Genomic DNA, 17277 nt, shown 5'->3' with positions numbered 1-17277 from the left:
ATAAAAATATAATATTAAATAAAAATATAATATTAAATAAAAATATAATATTAAATAAAAATATAATATTAAATAAAAATATAATATTAAATAAATTAAAATATAGAATCTAGTATAATATCTAGTTTTAATATTAAATAATAATTCTCTAGTTTTATAAAACTTCTATAATAATAATATTAATATATTAAAATCTTTATAAAACCTATAATATTAGCTAAACTATATAAAAATAATAATAATTTCTTTTAAATTATATATTAAAAATATTTGTTTTTTATATATAATATTTGTATTTAATATATTAATTTATTCTAAAATAGAAAATAATACGAAATTAAATAAATTAATAGCTTTTATAAAGCTTAAAAACAAGTTTATTTTAAAAATAAAAATAAAATTATAATTTAACTTTTATTCTTATTAGCTAATATAATTATTTAATATAATTATTTATATTTTATTATTTATATTCTATTACTTTCCAGATATATATAATATAATTATTTTATTAAAGAAATATATTTGAATTATATTTAAGATATTTAAAAAGTCAAGTTTTTTAGAAATTAGTATATTATAAAATATATATATTTTCTTATAGCTTCTTATATTCTAGTTTTTTCTTTCTTAGCTTTAAATTGTTTTTATAAAAGACTTTTTATTTTATTTTTTAAATCCTAAATATAAATTATTTTTATTTTAATAATTTAAAACTAAAAAAAAAATCTCGAAAAAGCCTTAAATCTAAATAATTACAAGCTATATATAAGTCTATATATTAGTTTAATAAAGTTATAATATATAATTTTAATATTATACATTTAGCTAGTTTTAGTTTAATCTTTATTAATATTATATATTATATTAATTATAATATTTTTATAAAATAAATATTATTTATTTTAATATAATTTTTAAAATTAAATATTAAAAATAATTAAAAAAAACTTTTAAATTTAATATTATTATTAAATAATTAAACTATTTTATTTTTTAATTATAATATTTGTATTATATAAATAAATTAATTATTTATAATTAATAAAGTTAAAATATACTTATAATATTTCTTTATAAATAATTAATATTAATATTTTTTTTAAAAAATTTAAATGTCAAAAAATTATTATAATAAAATATTATATAATATATATAATACATATTATTAGCTAGTTATATATTATTAGCTAGTTATATATTAAGCTTCTTAAACTAAATATTATAATAATACTTTTTTATTAATATAGCTTTTAATATTACAAAAAAATTAAATAATAAAAATTTAAAAAAATTTAATAATTATATTTAAAAAATAGAAATTTAAGTTAAAAATAATAATAAAAATAAGATTTATAATAAATATTAATAAATATTTCTCTTTTTAAAACAATTTAGTTATTATAAGTAATAGCTTATAATATAATATAGTTTATTTTTATAAAAGCCTTATTTTGGGAACCTAAGAGTTTATTTAGGCTTCTCGAAAGAATTGCCAAAACTTGACAAAAATGACAGGATATGTTTTAAGCTAAAATCTAGCCTCGTTAGTTGAGTGGGTACTACTCTGGGGCTGCTCAGGGACTGCTCAGGGACTGCTCAAGCTGCTCAGGTTACGTAGATGAGCTGGCTGAGCCGAGGGTGAGCCGAGGGTGCCTAAGCAAGAGCGGCAAGCTTACCAACCGACTGTGGAACGAAGATTGAAGGTTAAGAGTTCAACTACCATGAAAGTTTCCCAGTTTGCAGGTGTTCCAAAATCTAAAAAACCGCGGGGCCTGTTGTTATCGTCCAGTACTCCACAAAGCACAAAGCGGCTCTCAACGAGAGCTAAGGCAGGAGATGAAACCAGCACAGCCGGTGGAGCGCCTTGGCCGGGACTTCATATTTATCTCCGCTTCCGTGGACTCGAGCGATGGGAAAGCAAACTTCCAAGCTTCAGTCTTAATTTTAAAAAGCGAGCACTGGAAATAAAGTTCTTTTTCGGAGAAAAAAATGTTTTCGCAATGCGCGTATCCACACCAGAGCATGAAATTGACCAAACTGGTAGACGATCGATTATGAGGTGAACAGAGAATAACTGATCAGCAGCAAGACATGCAGTTCGTTTTGGAGGAAAGAGCTGCTGCGAAGACACAATTCTAGCATTGATATTGACAGAATGCCTCCCACCCCCCTCTTTCACATGCTCGCTTATTGATTTGGCCCGGCAGGGGGTTGTACGAGCTCCTTCTTAGAAACTCCACTAACACAACGCAAGCGGATCTTTGGTGGCCCTGACGCGTAATGCTTCGAAACACATTCGCAACACGAGATGATTCCAAATTTAGAAGCCGCTTTAATATGTTCCCTTCCCAGGGGATCCTCGCTTCCATTCAAACATTTTTGCCAATCTTTTGCCAAGACACTCGGTTCTTGCTTGGCCCCTTTCGTTCCAACCTTCCTTTTCTCACGAGGCTGAACTTGAAGCCTTTATTCTTTACGCTCGTTTTCGGTCATTGGCTTTCATCCAATTCTTATTTTCATCTTCTGGATTTCTTCACGATGAGACAAAAAGTTGCGACTGGTATTCTGGCACTGGCATTTTCTGCAGCGTGTGTTGCGGCGGAGGGGACACCAGTCCTGATTCCTCGAGCCTCAACGACGGTCACCCCAATTACAATTACGGGAAATGGTTCGCGATACAACTACGATTGACTTGTTTTTGACTAATTTGCCGCAGCATTTTATAAAGGCTCAGACCGATTCTATATTCGAGGCGTGGATTATCAACCAGGTGCGGAAACACTTCAGAACCGCAAGCCAGATATCGTCGCTAATATTCAGAATCACAGGTGGAGGAACTGGTGTTGAATCGGACCCAATTTCAAATTTGACCGCTTGCGAGAGAGACATTCCATACTTCACCAAGCTGGGCATCAACACAATCCGGGTGTATGCCGTCGACAACTCCAAGAATCACGACACGTGTATGAACGCACTCGCTGCTGCTGGAATCTACCTCGTCCTCGACACTGATACCTCGAAATACTCTCTCAACCGAGAGGACCCCTCCGAATCATACAACAGCGTCTATCTCCAAAGTGTATTCGCCACTATCGATGCGTTTGCCAACTACTCCAACACGCTCGCGTTCCTATCGGGCAATGAGGTTATCAACAGTGCCGCGAACACCAATTGCGCGCCATACGTAAAAGCCGTCACTCGGGACATGAAGCAGTATATTGGAAGCAGGGGTTATCGTTCCATCCCAGTTGGGTATTCCGCGGCAGACGTGGCAGAGAACCAGGAATTGATGGCAGATTACATGAATTGTGGAACGACCGATCAACGCAGCGACTTCTATGCCATCAATGACTACTCATGGTGTGATCCCTCCTCTTTCACCACCTCAGGCTGGGACACTTTAGTGAAGAACTACACGGGCTATGGAATTCCTCTCTTGTAAGTCTCCCCATCTTCCAACGCACCTAACGAAAGCTAATAGGAAAAGCATGTCCGAATACGGCTGCATAACCAACACCCGCACTTTCGAAGAAGTCGCCGCGCTCTACAACACGGAAATGACTGGAGTCTTCTCCGGCGGTCTGGTGTACGAATATTCCCAAGAAGGCAACGGCTACGGTCTCGTGACCATCTCTGGGGACACCGTGACGCCTAACTCAGACTTCACTGCCTTGCAATCCGCCTACTCCGCCCAAGCCAACCCGACTGGAAACGGAGGAGCCAGCTCAACTTCTGCATCGACTACTTGCCCAACCAAAAGCTCGGAGTGGGATGTTGCGAACGATGACCTGCCTGCTATCCCGGCTGCTGCTGAAGTATATATAAGTGCTGGTGCTGGGGCGGGACCTGGTTTGAGTGGTGCAGGGAGTCAGAACTCGGGCAATTCAAGCACAGAGAGTACGGGGACAGCGAGCGCGGGGAGTGGGACAGTGACCGAGACTGCGACCTCGAGTAGCAAGAAGAGCGAGGGTGCGAGAGCCCCGACTTTCGATTTCCGGGCTTTAACGGTTGGGGTGGTGATTTTGTTCTCGATGGCGGGAGGGATGGCTTTGTTGTGATGTGCGGGAAGTTGTAGGGCTCTTGGAGATATTGCATGTAAAACTCATAATATTTTTCGGCGTACTGCTTAGTTGTCAGTAAAGAGGTTCAGCTTTGCAAGGCTCTTACTCAAACCTTGATTGAAGACGGGATGGCTGTCCGTGGTCGCACACACATTGTTCCATATCGCGAGGATCAATGGGGGTCAGTATCATGGAGACATCGGAATCCATTGGTATATTCGTACGGCTAGAAGGTCCAGATAACAACGCACTTGTCGAATGTTAGTTGTTCCAGCGAACATTTGTTCGATTGTGTGCCAGTACCGAGAATTATACTCCCACGTTCCAATCTTACACTACATCTGCATAATAATCCTGGAATATAACGTTATTGGAAGAGAAAGTAGCTTAAAGCTCTCGAACTGCCGTCCTAAACTCTCACTGAACTTGACAGTTGTCATACCAGAACCTTTCTTTGCACCCAACCTTGGTTTTAAGTTTCCGCATCTGCAATTACTTCTCCCCTACTTCCCGGAGACCGGAAAATATTTTCGGCATCTACTATCTCTGCTTCTACATTCATCGGACCACTGACAATTTTGTTGCACTTGTGTTATCGTTGCTCTTCCTCCTCCAGGGGGACACCGCGAGTTTGAGACCGCCCCACTTAGGTCTTGTTTCGCACAGACTCGCCTAAGTTGATTGCTGGCGATTAGCAGCACCCAAATACTAGCGTCTAATACTCAATATTCAAAGCTAGTATTTAATAAATTAAAAGTGTTTCGCAAGATACAAATACTTAATAATTATTGTAATTACAAAGGGTTTAGCTTTTATTTTTAGCTTCTTTAATATCTCACTTCTTTTTATTTAATAATTAGTAATTACTTCTTATAATTATAAGATCTTAAAGCCTAGATCTATTTTATTATTAAATGGAAAAGTAATTAACAAAAAAATTCGGCTTATATTACTTATTATTAAATAAATTAATATTAGTAATATTCTAGGAAAATTGCAAAATATAAAGCTTTTAAAGAGTTTGTTTTCTAGAAAAGCTTATCCCTTCGTCCGGCGAGACATAGTCCACGCTAGCGAGGGGGGTGTGGCTACACGCAAGTCTCTTGAAGCATAATAAAGCGAGGTGAGGCTTGCGTGCGCCACACCCCCCTCGCTAGCGTGGACTATGTCTCGCCGGACGAAGGGATAAAAGAAGTAAAAGCTAGTATTCAAATGCTTAGTATGAGAGCAAATACTAGTAGCTAAATGCTAGCGTTTATTGCTAGTATTCAAAAAAGAAAAATTGCGACACTTTTAATTATAATATCCGAATACTAGTATTACGAAATCGGTAGTAGTCCAAATATTCAAGGGTTGCAACACAGGGCCCTAGAGAGTAGAGCTTGAGTGATGTGAATATTCATTTCAACGGCAAGGCTGAGCTATACGGCAAGCAAGCGCGCAAGGTTGACAGAAATCGGGATGTAAATAATTTCGTCCCTCACGGTCCTTTCATTCTCTCCATTAAGCTCCTCATACCTTAACAGTAGGTCCCCAACCGCCCGAATCAGAGCTGCTGGCGTACGGTCGCAGTATCTGTGAGTATGTATTTGATATTCAAGCAGCAGATCACACCTTCAATTAATCAGCCACAAAAATGGATAATTTCAATGTAAGCTCTTCGACTGCCGTTGTTGTTGGGTCCTCCTCAGTGTGGGCTCCGATACCTCTCTGACGCTTTCGGTTCGATCTCTGTAATGAATCATGGCTAACATAGCCTTTTAGCACGACCTCACACTCGAGCAGCGAGCTAAGATAAAGGCGAGGCGGGAGAAGAAGAAGGAAGAGAAAGAGGAGAGCAAGGCGAAGAAGAAGGAGGAGGAGAAGTGGATGGCGGAGAACCCGGGCATGGGTCAGTCTTACAATCCCGTTTGTTGGTCGGATAGGGCACTTACCATCTAAAGCAAGTCCGGAAGCGATCGAAGATGAGAGAGAATCTCGCGCCGTTGTACAAAAGGGTTGTGAAGAGGAGAGAGGAGGTGGAGGGGAAGGAGGCAGTTGGGGGCTCGTTGGATGGGGATTGGTTAGAGAGGGGGAGGGAGTTAAAGGAGGAGAGGGCGAGGGTGAGCGCCTTCGGGCAAGATATTTGATATGTTATGTCTGGCTGCTTTCTTCGCTCCTTCGGGTATTGTCCACCTCACAGGAAGATCTTTTCTGCGTATGCCCACAGCAGTTCCACATTGTCCCTGTGACCAAAACACAATGAAGTTCAATGTTCCAGTAGAAAATTCATACGCCGGGTAGTAGAGCAAAGGAGGAAGGGCCATGGCTAGAGACTAATAATGGAGTCGTTGTCTGGTTGGATCGCTTCAAGAGAGTTCCGAGGCACCTTGTGTAAAGTCTCGCGGATGCGGTTGGCGCACAGCTACTGTTACATGTGCCGTGCTGTTTAAATATATATCACAGAAATGGTTGGAGGATTTTTAACAATAGTTCTCTATATATTCGCGTGCTGTGTATAAAGAGTTTGAAGCAAAAGTGAATTGCGCTGCGAGCGGCCACATGAGCGGCGAGATATCGGCATGCGTCGGGAGTTTTGAGGGTCATATATTCAATGAAGAACTCTTCGGCCAAATTCGTGGGTACTCGGGGGTTGTAAGTTAGGTTGTTCTCCGACGATGCTACACTCCGGTATGAATCTTGCCAGAGCCACTCCGTAAAGTTTGGTGAATATATGCGACGTGTCGTGGTGGAGTGTCCGGGCTAGATGAGGAGAATGACTAGCTTACCACTATAGCAAAGTAGTGTCACTGGTATTGCACTGCCTCCAGTTGACGTGAAATGCTCTTGGGAGTTTTTATTTTTATTTTTATTTTTTTTGGTGGCTTCCAAGTTTATTTTGGCCTCGCTTAGCTTCTTCACTTTTGCTGACATTAACGCCTTAGCACCTCGCTTACTAGATCGCGAAATAAATGCCCCCTTAATTAACGCACTCGAGTTGTAATTATATCGCATATGCGCAACTACAAAGTTATAGTAATAGTTCTCATCACTACTTAGAAGGCTTTTGTTTCACTTGTTTGTTATTCTAAAAAGAACTTTCTTTAATTCGAGTCAGAAGACAAAGGGAAGCAATGATCTTATAAAGTCGGGCTACTTTTAGGAGACCCACGCATGCCTAGAAGCCTTGCATAGCAGCCCCACCACATTATCAGGCACTCTAGTTACTTTAACCCAATTTTTTAAGTCAGACAGGAAAGCCACAACAGCGCGCAGCTCGTCCTTGGAGTTGGTTGTTCGTCGAATTCTCCAATGGCATCTTCGGGGTCTAATCCAGCCTGGTCGCACAGATGTCTCCAGAGGTTGTCCCGCTTTCTTGCGTTGATAGCATTGGATTTCTCTAGTTCGTAGCCTCCAGCAGAGGCGCCAAAATTCGAGTCGAAGTATTATTCAAAGACCCCGATTTTGGCCTCGGGTGAAATGTCTATCTTGACTAGCACCTGAACATGGTCGTCAAAATCGATATCGGCCTGTCTAATAGCTCCGCCGGCGGTAAACTTGTTAGCTAGAAGGTATTTGATGTGCTTTTCACGAACTTTCGAGGACTTCCATGTACTCTTGAGCATTTTTTCACAGCTGTGTCGCTCTAAGGCTACAATCTCGTCTTGTGGAGCATCGCCAAATCCGGAATAGTGAGCTTTGAAGCCGGGATTCGCTTGTCCGATGGCAACTTCAGGAGAGAATCCGATGATTATCAAGAATGTGATGTGGTTTGTTCGAGTGTTAGATGTGCTCCACAAGCTCCAGAGCTTCATCTCATAGTTATTGAGCTCGAACATTTCTATCTCGTCTTCTGGGGAAGTTTGTCGCTCTCCCAATCTTTGAGTGTTAACTCTGAAGTCGAAATCCGCCTGTGTGCTGGCCCCTTCTCGCGAACAGCCGTCTGCCAACAGAGAATTGGTATCTCGCGCTCGAACATTCGAAGAAAGCCAGGCATTCCAAAGCTCCTCGTCCTTACTGTTCAGCTCACCAGAAGTTCGTCTTGAGTTCTGCATTTTGTGAGGAATCAAGATTTCCCTTGGGAAATACTTCAAATTCAGATGTGTAGGACTTTTTGAGGTTGAATAATTAGAGCGCTGAGAGACATTATGCGATCGGTATCTTATAGCTCTAATAAATTATTATTTATCGATTGTTCTGGATTCTATCTAGCCGAGCTTCTTTTCTTTCAGAAGTTTGAATGCATTGTTCCTTCCTTCTAAAGGAGACAATTGCAAAGAAGCAATCATCGAGTTTTAAGATGCGGTGGCATTGGCTCGATTCCCTGATCAACTGCATATTCGTGGCTTGAGCGCTTTGTTACACTTACCAATCAGAGATTCAGAGGTCACGTCAACAGCACAGTTGAACAGCCGGACATCCCAACTTTGCTTTTCGCCTTGCAAATCGCCCTCCTTGCCCACAACGCCAACTAGGACTGTCGAACAACGGGACTCTGACAAAAACTATTCGAAGTTCAAATCCAGAGTGGGACGGAGCACTCAAGTGTGCGGCATTCGGCAGTCGTCGCATCATGTCCACGCCTATAGAGGGCGACAGGACAATAGCCAAAGGGCGGGGAGAGCCACCAACCCCAAATAAAGACACCAGAAACACCTCTGCCGCCTCACTAATTCCTAATGATAGCGGGCTCCGAGAGGCCTTGTGTGATGTCAGGTCATTTTGAAGAGAGTCGAGGCAACGGTTATTGCTAATAGCAGTACGTTCGTTCCACTGGCAGCCAAGCGGGCATTAGGAGAGACCGAGGAACAGCCCCCGAACAAAGAGAGATATTATATAATTACTTCCCCTACATAGATGAGTCGTGCACCTATACTAGAAGGCTTGGAGATACATTCCAGGTGCCACCGCTCCCTTCGTAGTGGCTTTCTCTAATTAGTGACTTGAACCTCAACGAACTACGAAGACAACGGCATAAAGTATCGGGAATACAGGGCATTATTTTATGAAGGCCACTAAATACCCTGTAAGGTCTTACTTTAATCTCCCTATAGCTAGTCCTAGTCCCCTGTAAGCCCTATAAGGGTCCCCTGAAATGTGGCTTACCTCGCTAAACCTCTAATTTCGATTATTTTTTAATTAGTTCGATTTTGTCTATCTAAATAACTATCTAATATATAGCTACCTTCTCTTAACCGTTCTTTCTCCCTTCTTTATACTCATTTCCCCCTTCCAAATATATTATCTCCTTTACGTAATCAGGAATTACTATAATTCACTCTTAAATCTTGCTCTAGGAAAGATTTTCCCAGTATTTCTCTCACCTCATTCTTAGCTTCTTCCTATTACTAGTAGGTCCCCGCTTAGTAGTTTCCTTTTTTATCCAGAACCAGGCTTTCTTAATTATATTAAGATCAGGTAAGTTTCCTGGCCAAAGTATTTTCATAATTTTCTATAAATTATAAATCTCTCCCTAGTAATATAATTTATAAGATCCTATATTATTCTCTTATATAAGAGTATTAGGGCTATTCTTTTAGTATTTTCTTATAAATAGTAAGAGCTTCTTAATTAAGATCTTTTTCTAGTATTAATACTAATTAATTCCTTTTCGTCTATTCTTTATAATATAAGTACTAGTCTTCTTATTATATTTCTATATCTTTTATATTTCTCTAGAGGCCTTTCTATAAGCCTTCTTCTATTCCCTTAGCTATTTTCTTTACTTTTTTTCTCATTTCTATTTATTAGCCTTTTTAATTAATAAGTTTCCCGTATTAAAATTAGCTTTATAATTTCTTTTCTCTTATAGAGTCTTCTTTTCCTATATATAATAAGGCCCTTTTTTATTATAAGAAAAAGACTCCTAAAATATAAACTCAGAAAATTCTTTCTATTTTCTTTATATATAATACTTATTATATGCTTCTTTAGGTAATCTCTATATATGTCTCTTTCTTCTTATATCTCCTAATTAAATAGTAGTCTTATTTATAAAAATTATATTTTTCTAATTATTAAATATCTAATATTCTTATTTCAAGTATTAGGCTAATTTTTCCTCTTTACTAAGGGTATTTAAGCCAGGCTTAACTATTAGTTTATACTAAAAGTAGCCTATATAAGTAAGAACCTTTTATATAATTCTGGGTATAACCTTATAATCCCTTTTCTTTATCTCTTTTGTAATTATAATATAAAACAAGCTTCTTATAATAGAATTTTAGAGAATAATTTTCAAAATATACTTAATTACCTTAAAAGAAATTATAGATTAATCAGATCTTGGTATATTAAATATATACGAGATTTCTAAAGGCATATTCTTATTCCCTAGCTATAGCTATAAGTTAATAAATAGCTAATCTGGATACTTTTATAGCTTCTCTAATTTATTTCAAAGACTTCTTATCCTTAAGTATGAAAATAGCCTTAATTCTAGTACTAGTAAAATACTCTTTAGGCCCAAGAGTAGCAAGTATAAAAGTAGTTAATAAAGCGGGTAATAGAAGGGCTAGTTTAGCTAAATTATTATTTGAATTATCCGAATCTAATAGTAAATTATACTCTATATTCTCTTTATCTTTAGTATACTTATTAGAGTATTCGTTATCTAAGGAATTAGGAGAAGAGGAGAGCTCTAATTAGCTATCTAATAAATCAGAAAAATCAAATAAACCTCTAAAAGTAGCTATAATAATAGCTAAAGTAAAGCGAAAGATATCAAGTGTTTTTCTAATTAATTAGAATTAGAATTCAGAACGAAGTATATATGGAGAGATATATATTAGGGCTAATTACACCCCCCTTTACTCGCTACTAATTAGTGAACTCGCCTATATTTATGGGCGTTTGGGGGCGTTTAGTACCTGTCAAGCTATATAAGCCCATATTAAGCCTTCAGGGCACTTTTAGTAAGCTTATAGGGGCTTACAGGGGACTAGGACTAGCTATAGGGAGATTAAAGTAAGACCTTACAGGGTATTTAGTGGCCTTCATAAAATAATGCCCTGTATTCCCGATACTTTATGCCGTTGTCTTCGTATTGCCTGTAAAACCACGACTCCTGCAACCAGCTTGGACCACGGAAATTGTCAACCAGCCCAATACTCCTCTAGCAGCAGGAACTAAGTCGCTGCTTACAAGTGCTGCCGAGGATGATGCCGAGCGTGGCAGCCTAAAATGCGACAGGCTTTGCGTCTTCTGCTTTTCGCTTGATGGCACTTTGGCTCAGAACACTTCAACCACGCTACACGCAAATTCATTGGATATCCCAAAGGCACAATTGAAACATACTTATGGAGTTTCATCTCATCAGGTTACTCTACCATCATTTCATCTCCATAAAGCATGAATTTTTGAAGTGTTGAGAGTTTACCCCTACGGTATTACCTCAAACGAACATGGCTGAATCCATCCAATGACAGGGCTGCATACCACATTTCCGCTGCTGCCTGATTTTTCGTTCAACAAATCCTTGAAATGCCCAGAATGTCAAATGTCTCATATATTGCATATTCCGTGCATGCCAAGTCGTGGGGTCGAGCACGGTGCCACGTGACACGTACGTACGAATGGTCCAATCATGACAATTCGATAGGAGTCGCTTCAACTTCACTCCGTGATGACTGAGCCAGCACAGCCTCCTCTCTCATCCCGTTGCATCTTAATTCGTTTAAATCGTTGAAGCCGCAGCCCTGGCGTTGGCGGACGCGTGTACGGGTGTAACGTAAGCTACGTATTCGATCCCACAAAGACCGAAGATATAGTTATGGTGAGGTGGCTGCTGTGGGTCTTTCTCGAAGCTTCGGCTCTCGTGCTTTCTAGTTTTTCTACCTTTACTTAATTGATATTGACTTCAATCTTGACCCTTTGGAAAACTCGGCGTGCTTCACCAGAGAGCCAGCATCGAGATGTTGGTGGAGAAATCTGCTCCGGAACTCCCGGATTCGTCTCTGACGCATCCCATTTTTCGAAGGATCGAAGTTGGTCGCAATCGTCAAGGAGTTATTGCGGAAGAAGGATTGGGCGATGATAGCCCCAATTACTTCGGGAGGCATCAAGTCGATGCCAAGAGTCTCACCACACTTGAAAATCTCCCAGAACCAGAGATTAGTCATCCACCTACTTATGAAGAATCAGTGACGTCAGCTGGCATTGACGAAAACGGAACACCGCACCAAGTGACAGTGAGGTCTCTAAGCGTTTCAGAGGCTATTACTGGTCCAAAACGTCCTCACGTCTGGCAAATCAAACGTACTACAATAACACTCAGCGCTCTGGAAGCCACGGTCTTGGTGAAAGCAGGGATATTAGAGTACAAGGACCTCAGGCTGTAAGCTCTCTTCGCTGTCCTCCGATGATCAACTAACTAACTTCGCCAGATACAAATCAACAACAAAACTCAACGACCAAGGCCCCGTCGACCCCATCACGGGCGCCATCTCCGCGGTCTTCGGCACCGTAGGCACCGTCTGTCTCCGCGTAGCTGACTACCCTCTCATACTCTCCACTGTCTTCAACCCACCAGCTGGCTCAAACGCTAGCGATGAAGCCACCAAATTCGCCCGTGATCCGGAGAAAGGAGTTACGGGAATCGTAGGAGCGGGACTCAAAGCCCCGGTCGATATCACGTACAACATGGCTAGAGGTTTCCATAATCTGCCGAAGTTATATGGCGACCGCATGGTAAGGAATTTGGACCCAATTACTGGTGCGGGAAGTGGGTTTAAGGCTGCTGGAAAGGCATGTTTACTTCCTTGTTTCATGGTGTGTCTTGGTGATTGCATGTTAACATGAGCAGGAATTCGGTCTCGGATGCTGGGACGGCGTCTCTGGACTCGTTATGCAGCCAGTCAAAGGCGCCCAGGAGACCGGGGTTCTAGGAAGCATGAAAGGTTTTGGAAAGGGTGTTGCTGGCCTTGCGTTCAAACCTGCAGCAGGTAGAATCGCTGGATTCAATTGAAGTACCGCTACTGACAAATACTCAGGGGCGTTAGGCTTGGCTGGATATAGTGGGAGAGGAATGTATGAACAGGTTCAGAAGGCAAGAGGCAAGAAATCAAAGAGAGCGATGCGGGAAGCTCAGATTGCACAAGGGCTGCAGGAGTGGGAAGTCACAACGGAAGAGGCGAAGAGGAGGATTTTGCAGAAGACCAAGGAGGACTTGGAGGAGTTTGACAGGGTACTGGGTGTTGTGAAATTACTATGACTTGAGCTGCAGCAGTCCAATCTCATTCTCTGTGTCTCATCCCTATTATCCTCGTGAAGCTCGACTGAGTAACCCTCACCTGTTACTTCGGTTGTCCCGCTTTCCACTTCCAACAGTGTTCCAAGTGCATTGAATGTTCCTTCTTTGGCAACGGTCGCACTTTGGACCTCCACCTGGTGTCATTTTTCTGGAGCATGGTCTTCTCACTCGTGCACAGTCGTCGCACGGCAGTCCTTTGCCAGTCTTGACTTTGTCCCGTAGACTCTGGTAAGGGTTGCCTCCGGATGACTGCAAAGGATGGGTATTGGATATAGAGGGCTGAGATGCAGCGCTTGGGTGTGTAAGATGGGCGTCGGATATCGAGGGCTGAGGTGCAAAGCTTGGTTGTTCCGACTCGCCGCAGGAGATTGGGGAAGGTGGTTCGATGCTTCCCTCTTCCGATTCGGTCTCGAACGTTGCCTCAGGTGTGTCGATTGATTGTTCAGGCTGTTCCTCGAACCTTGTCTCATCATTGCTGTTTCCGGTCCCTCCCAGCCTTGACTCCGAATCCTTCTCCTTGATGAAAGCATACCATGTGGCTTCGTACCCAACACTTGAATGGTTGGGACATTGTCCAAATTGGCAAGTACTTCCAGGCTCTTCCTTCTTCTCAACGATCCTCTTCCGTTGTGCTGTATAGACTTTGTGTTTGGGGATCAAAACAAAGTAGCCATTGTTCTCAGAACCTGTTGGAGCGAACCATCTCTTCTTTGTCTCCTTTGTTCCATTTTCTGTTACGGAAACGCGAACTACTCCCCAGTTGTAGAAGTCGCGTGTCAGAGGGAGATCGAGATTGTCAGAGGTAGGGATCTTTCCTCTTTGTTGGAACAGTTGGTTGTGGAGGTGCTGGAGTTGCAGGTGAAGCGGTGCTGAATTCGGAGACGTGTCGATCTTCTGGACTGTGGCGCAGCATAGAATAGGAGGCTGAGTAGGGGACCATTCGTTGGGATCATAGTCGGAGAGCGAGGTTTCACTCATCGTGTCGTGCTGGCTCGTCGGTCAACACCAGGTGGTGTTGATCTGAACACTGGAGAACAGATCGATTGAGGTTGTTGATTTTACAAAGAGGGTTTGCTCTAGATACTTCCTGTGAGGCCAAAGAATTTCCACTTCTTAGTGGTTTCTAAAGGCGGCGAGTTGTAAGGTCGAGTCGGTGCCGTTCCATGTCGCAATAACCGGCTCAGTATCGCGTCCATGGTGCCGCTCCATTGCAACTAACGAGTAATCATTGTCTTCCAACTAAAGTGACTCTGTGGGTGCTTGAAAGAGAGACCACTGTCTAGGAGTCCAGAATATACTTGAGAACGCCGAGCCAGTGAGAGCGGTTTAGCTGCCAATGAATTCTGTAAACCCTTTCATTATCTACCAGAAGATTCCCACTTTCTACCCAGTTGATCAATCCACAATGGCCGGCATTCGATACATAAATACATAGTATTAGTTATGAAGTTGAATCTTGGATAGAAGAATGGCAGGCTGTAATTGCAGGAAATCATACCTTGGCCAAAAGAAAAGGGCAAGAGAGAGGGCTTTATGCAACAAAGTCTCCATGTGTTGTTTCTGTTGTTTGCAATAGCACACAAGTATGCTAAAGAAAACAATCAATGATCTCTCCTTCTAACACCATTCATTGATATGTCTGTCCTCACAAATAGGAGCAGATTCTTTCAGAATCGAATGTAACTGGCAAGCTTCCGCTCTTATCCTCTTCCTCTTTCCTAATTCCAAGCAGGAAGTCACTCCTGCATCTTCGGCCTCGCGACCTCGGTTTACTTCTGTACCTTTATGCACGTTTCCATATCAATGCCAAGCTTTAATAAAATATTAACAAACGATTGATGCGAGCTGATTGCAATCTTTGCAAACCTGACCTCTGCTTGCAGTAGGCATATCAATCGTGTTTGAATGCCTCGAACAGAAGGGTCCACATCGCGGATTTCCGGCTTTCGGGGAAGGGATGAATCGCTCAGCGTCATCGTCGTTGGTTCTCCAATAACGATGCTATATTACATTTATATGTCAACGCTAAAGGGAAATTTCGTTTATTGCACCTGTAGATTTTCGTACTCTGCCGTGGGCAAAAGTTGCGATACGTATTTGTAGTAAATGTCAAAGCCCAATCTGCCCAAGGATAGTATTCAGGTGGTATAATTCCTTCTGATGATGAAATTTGAAACCAACTTCAGGTCATTCTCCCCTAGTCCTTCTTTCCCCGGGCAATCTTGATGAATATCCCATTTGATTTAAGACGCGGTTCTTCCACGTACCTCGTGGGATTGAGCATGCGCCTGAAATTCTGTACTTCACACTGGTCCACTAACTCCTATATGTCGTGATGGAGTGGCGATTAAAAAAAGACGAAACAAACCAGGTCATAAAAATGCATAGAAGCCGAGGAATACAGGACAACTGAAGCAAAAACACTTCCATGCCGCCTTGGAGTGTGGAGTGCTGCACGATTAACAAGAGAAGACTTGGATCGATCTGGAAAATCAGGGGAGGTATGATTTGCTCTCAAGAGAGCGTGATCCTTGCGGTCTTTTGTGACAAAGCCATTACGGCACACTGCGCAGCAATTTGGAGCGCGGTATTGCGCCTGAGCAAACTAATTTGGCATCTTAAAGTATCGCAGAACTCTATGGCTTACCAACTTTTTTTCTCCATTTTGAATCTTGAGAATGCACGAATTGTTGTATTGCATGCACGCGTTGTGGAGGTCCCCTACCTGTGCTGGACCGCGCTCCCTCCCTTCTCAAGGATGCCTCGCGACAGGGCGTTGGGTGTCTGAGAGCACGACTGGGTAATGAGAACTGGCTTTCTCACGACCATGCTATTTCCGATAGCATTGCGTTTTCAAAAAGCAGTAACTATTCGTTGTGGACTAATCCGGAGATATACGAGGCGAGGTTAAGGGCTGCATTTAGGGGGGGATTTTTTGTGATTTAAGCGAGGCGCTAAGGCCTTAGCCGAAGTCAATATTAATATCGCCTCAAAAAAAATTAAGCAATAAAAGAGAGTGCAGAAATAATTATAAAGCGCATACCTGAATATTGAAATATACCAAGCTAAACTTCCGCTTAAAAGATAAAAGAAAAAAAGAGGGAAGTTCGAGAAAACCTGACTCCGCCACTAATGGGATTTGAACCCATAACCGTTAAGGGCAAAGCTATAACGCTGGCATTGTTGGGACGGGGCGGGAATTGAGCCCACCAAGGTATTCTCATGGGAATTGAACCCACTGCGTTGGGTATCGTGTCACATTCCTAATTCGCAACGATGTTGATCCACGCCTTGTACTTCTTTTGTATTGGCGATTTTTCTCTTAGGAGGGAGATTTTTTATGGCATCGATGCAAACTTGGAAGATAACTTAACACCCCAAACTTCGGTAATCGCAAAAGTTCTTAATTGAATATATGATACCCGGCCCAGAATTTGCCGAATTCGGGCCGCTCGTGTGACCGACGGGGCAGATAACATTCACTTCTTCTTATAAACACAGCCCGCAATTATATCGTGATCAATTGTTATCCTGAGACTGAGTAAATCCTCTATACTGCACGTGGTCTCAAGCAAGAGAGCATGCTTAGAGTTACAAACATTTAAAAATGAAACGGGAAGCTGTAGAGCACGACCGTGTTTCTGTTATGAGATGGATGTCCCGCTTTGTCTAAATATAAGGAAGTCCAGGTTTGAAAGTTGATAGACATTTTGAAAAGATAGAGCTACAGAAATGAGAGCATCAAGGTGGATCCGATCTCTGGGTTCCCGATTTGATTGCAGATTCAGCATTTGTGAGAGGAAATCTCAGACGTATTCACTATGGCCCAAGGCTGAGATGAAATGATCAGAGGAAACAACGGCAATGGGGTCTCGTAAGCGAGCGTGAGACGGCCACAGATCGAGATATATAAAAATTCTCGCTCGCGATCCTTCCTTTTTCCTTCAACCACCCGTTCCCATAAAATAGACAGTAGGTACAGTA

At 41.4% G+C, this 17277-nt stretch overlaps 4 protein-coding genes across 4 annotated transcripts; 3 read left to right on the top strand and 1 right to left on the bottom strand.

The window, feature by feature from the left end:
• Positions 1 to 2541: 2541 nt before the first annotated feature.
• K444DRAFT_521361 (glycoside hydrolase family 72 protein) lies at positions 2542 to 4061 on the top strand (the record flags this gene model as incomplete). Its single annotated transcript, XM_024874123.1, has 4 exons — positions 2542 to 2671; positions 2720 to 2773; positions 2832 to 3441; positions 3491 to 4061. The coding sequence occupies 4 exons, from the start codon at positions 2542 to 2544 to the stop codon at positions 4059 to 4061; spliced, it is 1365 nt and encodes a 454-aa protein (XP_024741206.1).
• Positions 4062 to 5700: 1639 nt separating this feature from the next.
• On the top strand, positions 5701 to 6193 carry K444DRAFT_714258 (uncharacterized protein; the record flags this gene model as incomplete). The annotated part of the gene is made up of 3 exons (XM_024888323.1): positions 5701 to 5715; positions 5829 to 5955; positions 6012 to 6193. The coding sequence occupies 3 exons, from the start codon at positions 5701 to 5703 to the stop codon at positions 6191 to 6193; spliced, it is 324 nt and encodes a 107-aa protein (XP_024741205.1).
• A 1296-nt stretch (positions 6194 to 7489) lies between these two features.
• K444DRAFT_626160 (uncharacterized protein) lies at positions 7490 to 8098 on the bottom strand (the record flags this gene model as incomplete). Its single annotated transcript, XM_024882608.1, has 1 exon — positions 7490 to 8098. The coding sequence occupies one exon, from the start codon at positions 8096 to 8098 to the stop codon at positions 7490 to 7492; it is 609 nt and encodes a 202-aa protein (XP_024741204.1).
• A 3718-nt stretch (positions 8099 to 11816) lies between these two features.
• On the top strand, positions 11817 to 13356 carry K444DRAFT_660624 (glycosyltransferase family 1 protein). Its single transcript, XM_024886487.1, has 4 exons — positions 11817 to 12378; positions 12428 to 12812; positions 12847 to 12985; positions 13034 to 13356. Exons 1-4 carry the CDS (start codon positions 11957 to 11959, stop codon positions 13252 to 13254), a joined length of 1167 nt encoding a protein of 388 aa, XP_024741203.1. The 5' UTR covers positions 11817 to 11956; the 3' UTR covers positions 13255 to 13356.
• The last annotated feature ends 3921 nt before the right edge of the window (positions 13357 to 17277 follow it).

Source organism: Hyaloscypha bicolor (assembly GCF_002865645.1).
Source record: "Hyaloscypha bicolor E unplaced genomic scaffold K444scaffold_39, whole genome shotgun sequence".
Taxonomy (NCBI): domain Eukaryota; kingdom Fungi; phylum Ascomycota; class Leotiomycetes; order Helotiales; family Hyaloscyphaceae; genus Hyaloscypha; species Hyaloscypha bicolor.
This window is presented reverse-complemented; position numbering and strand designations above follow the sequence as displayed.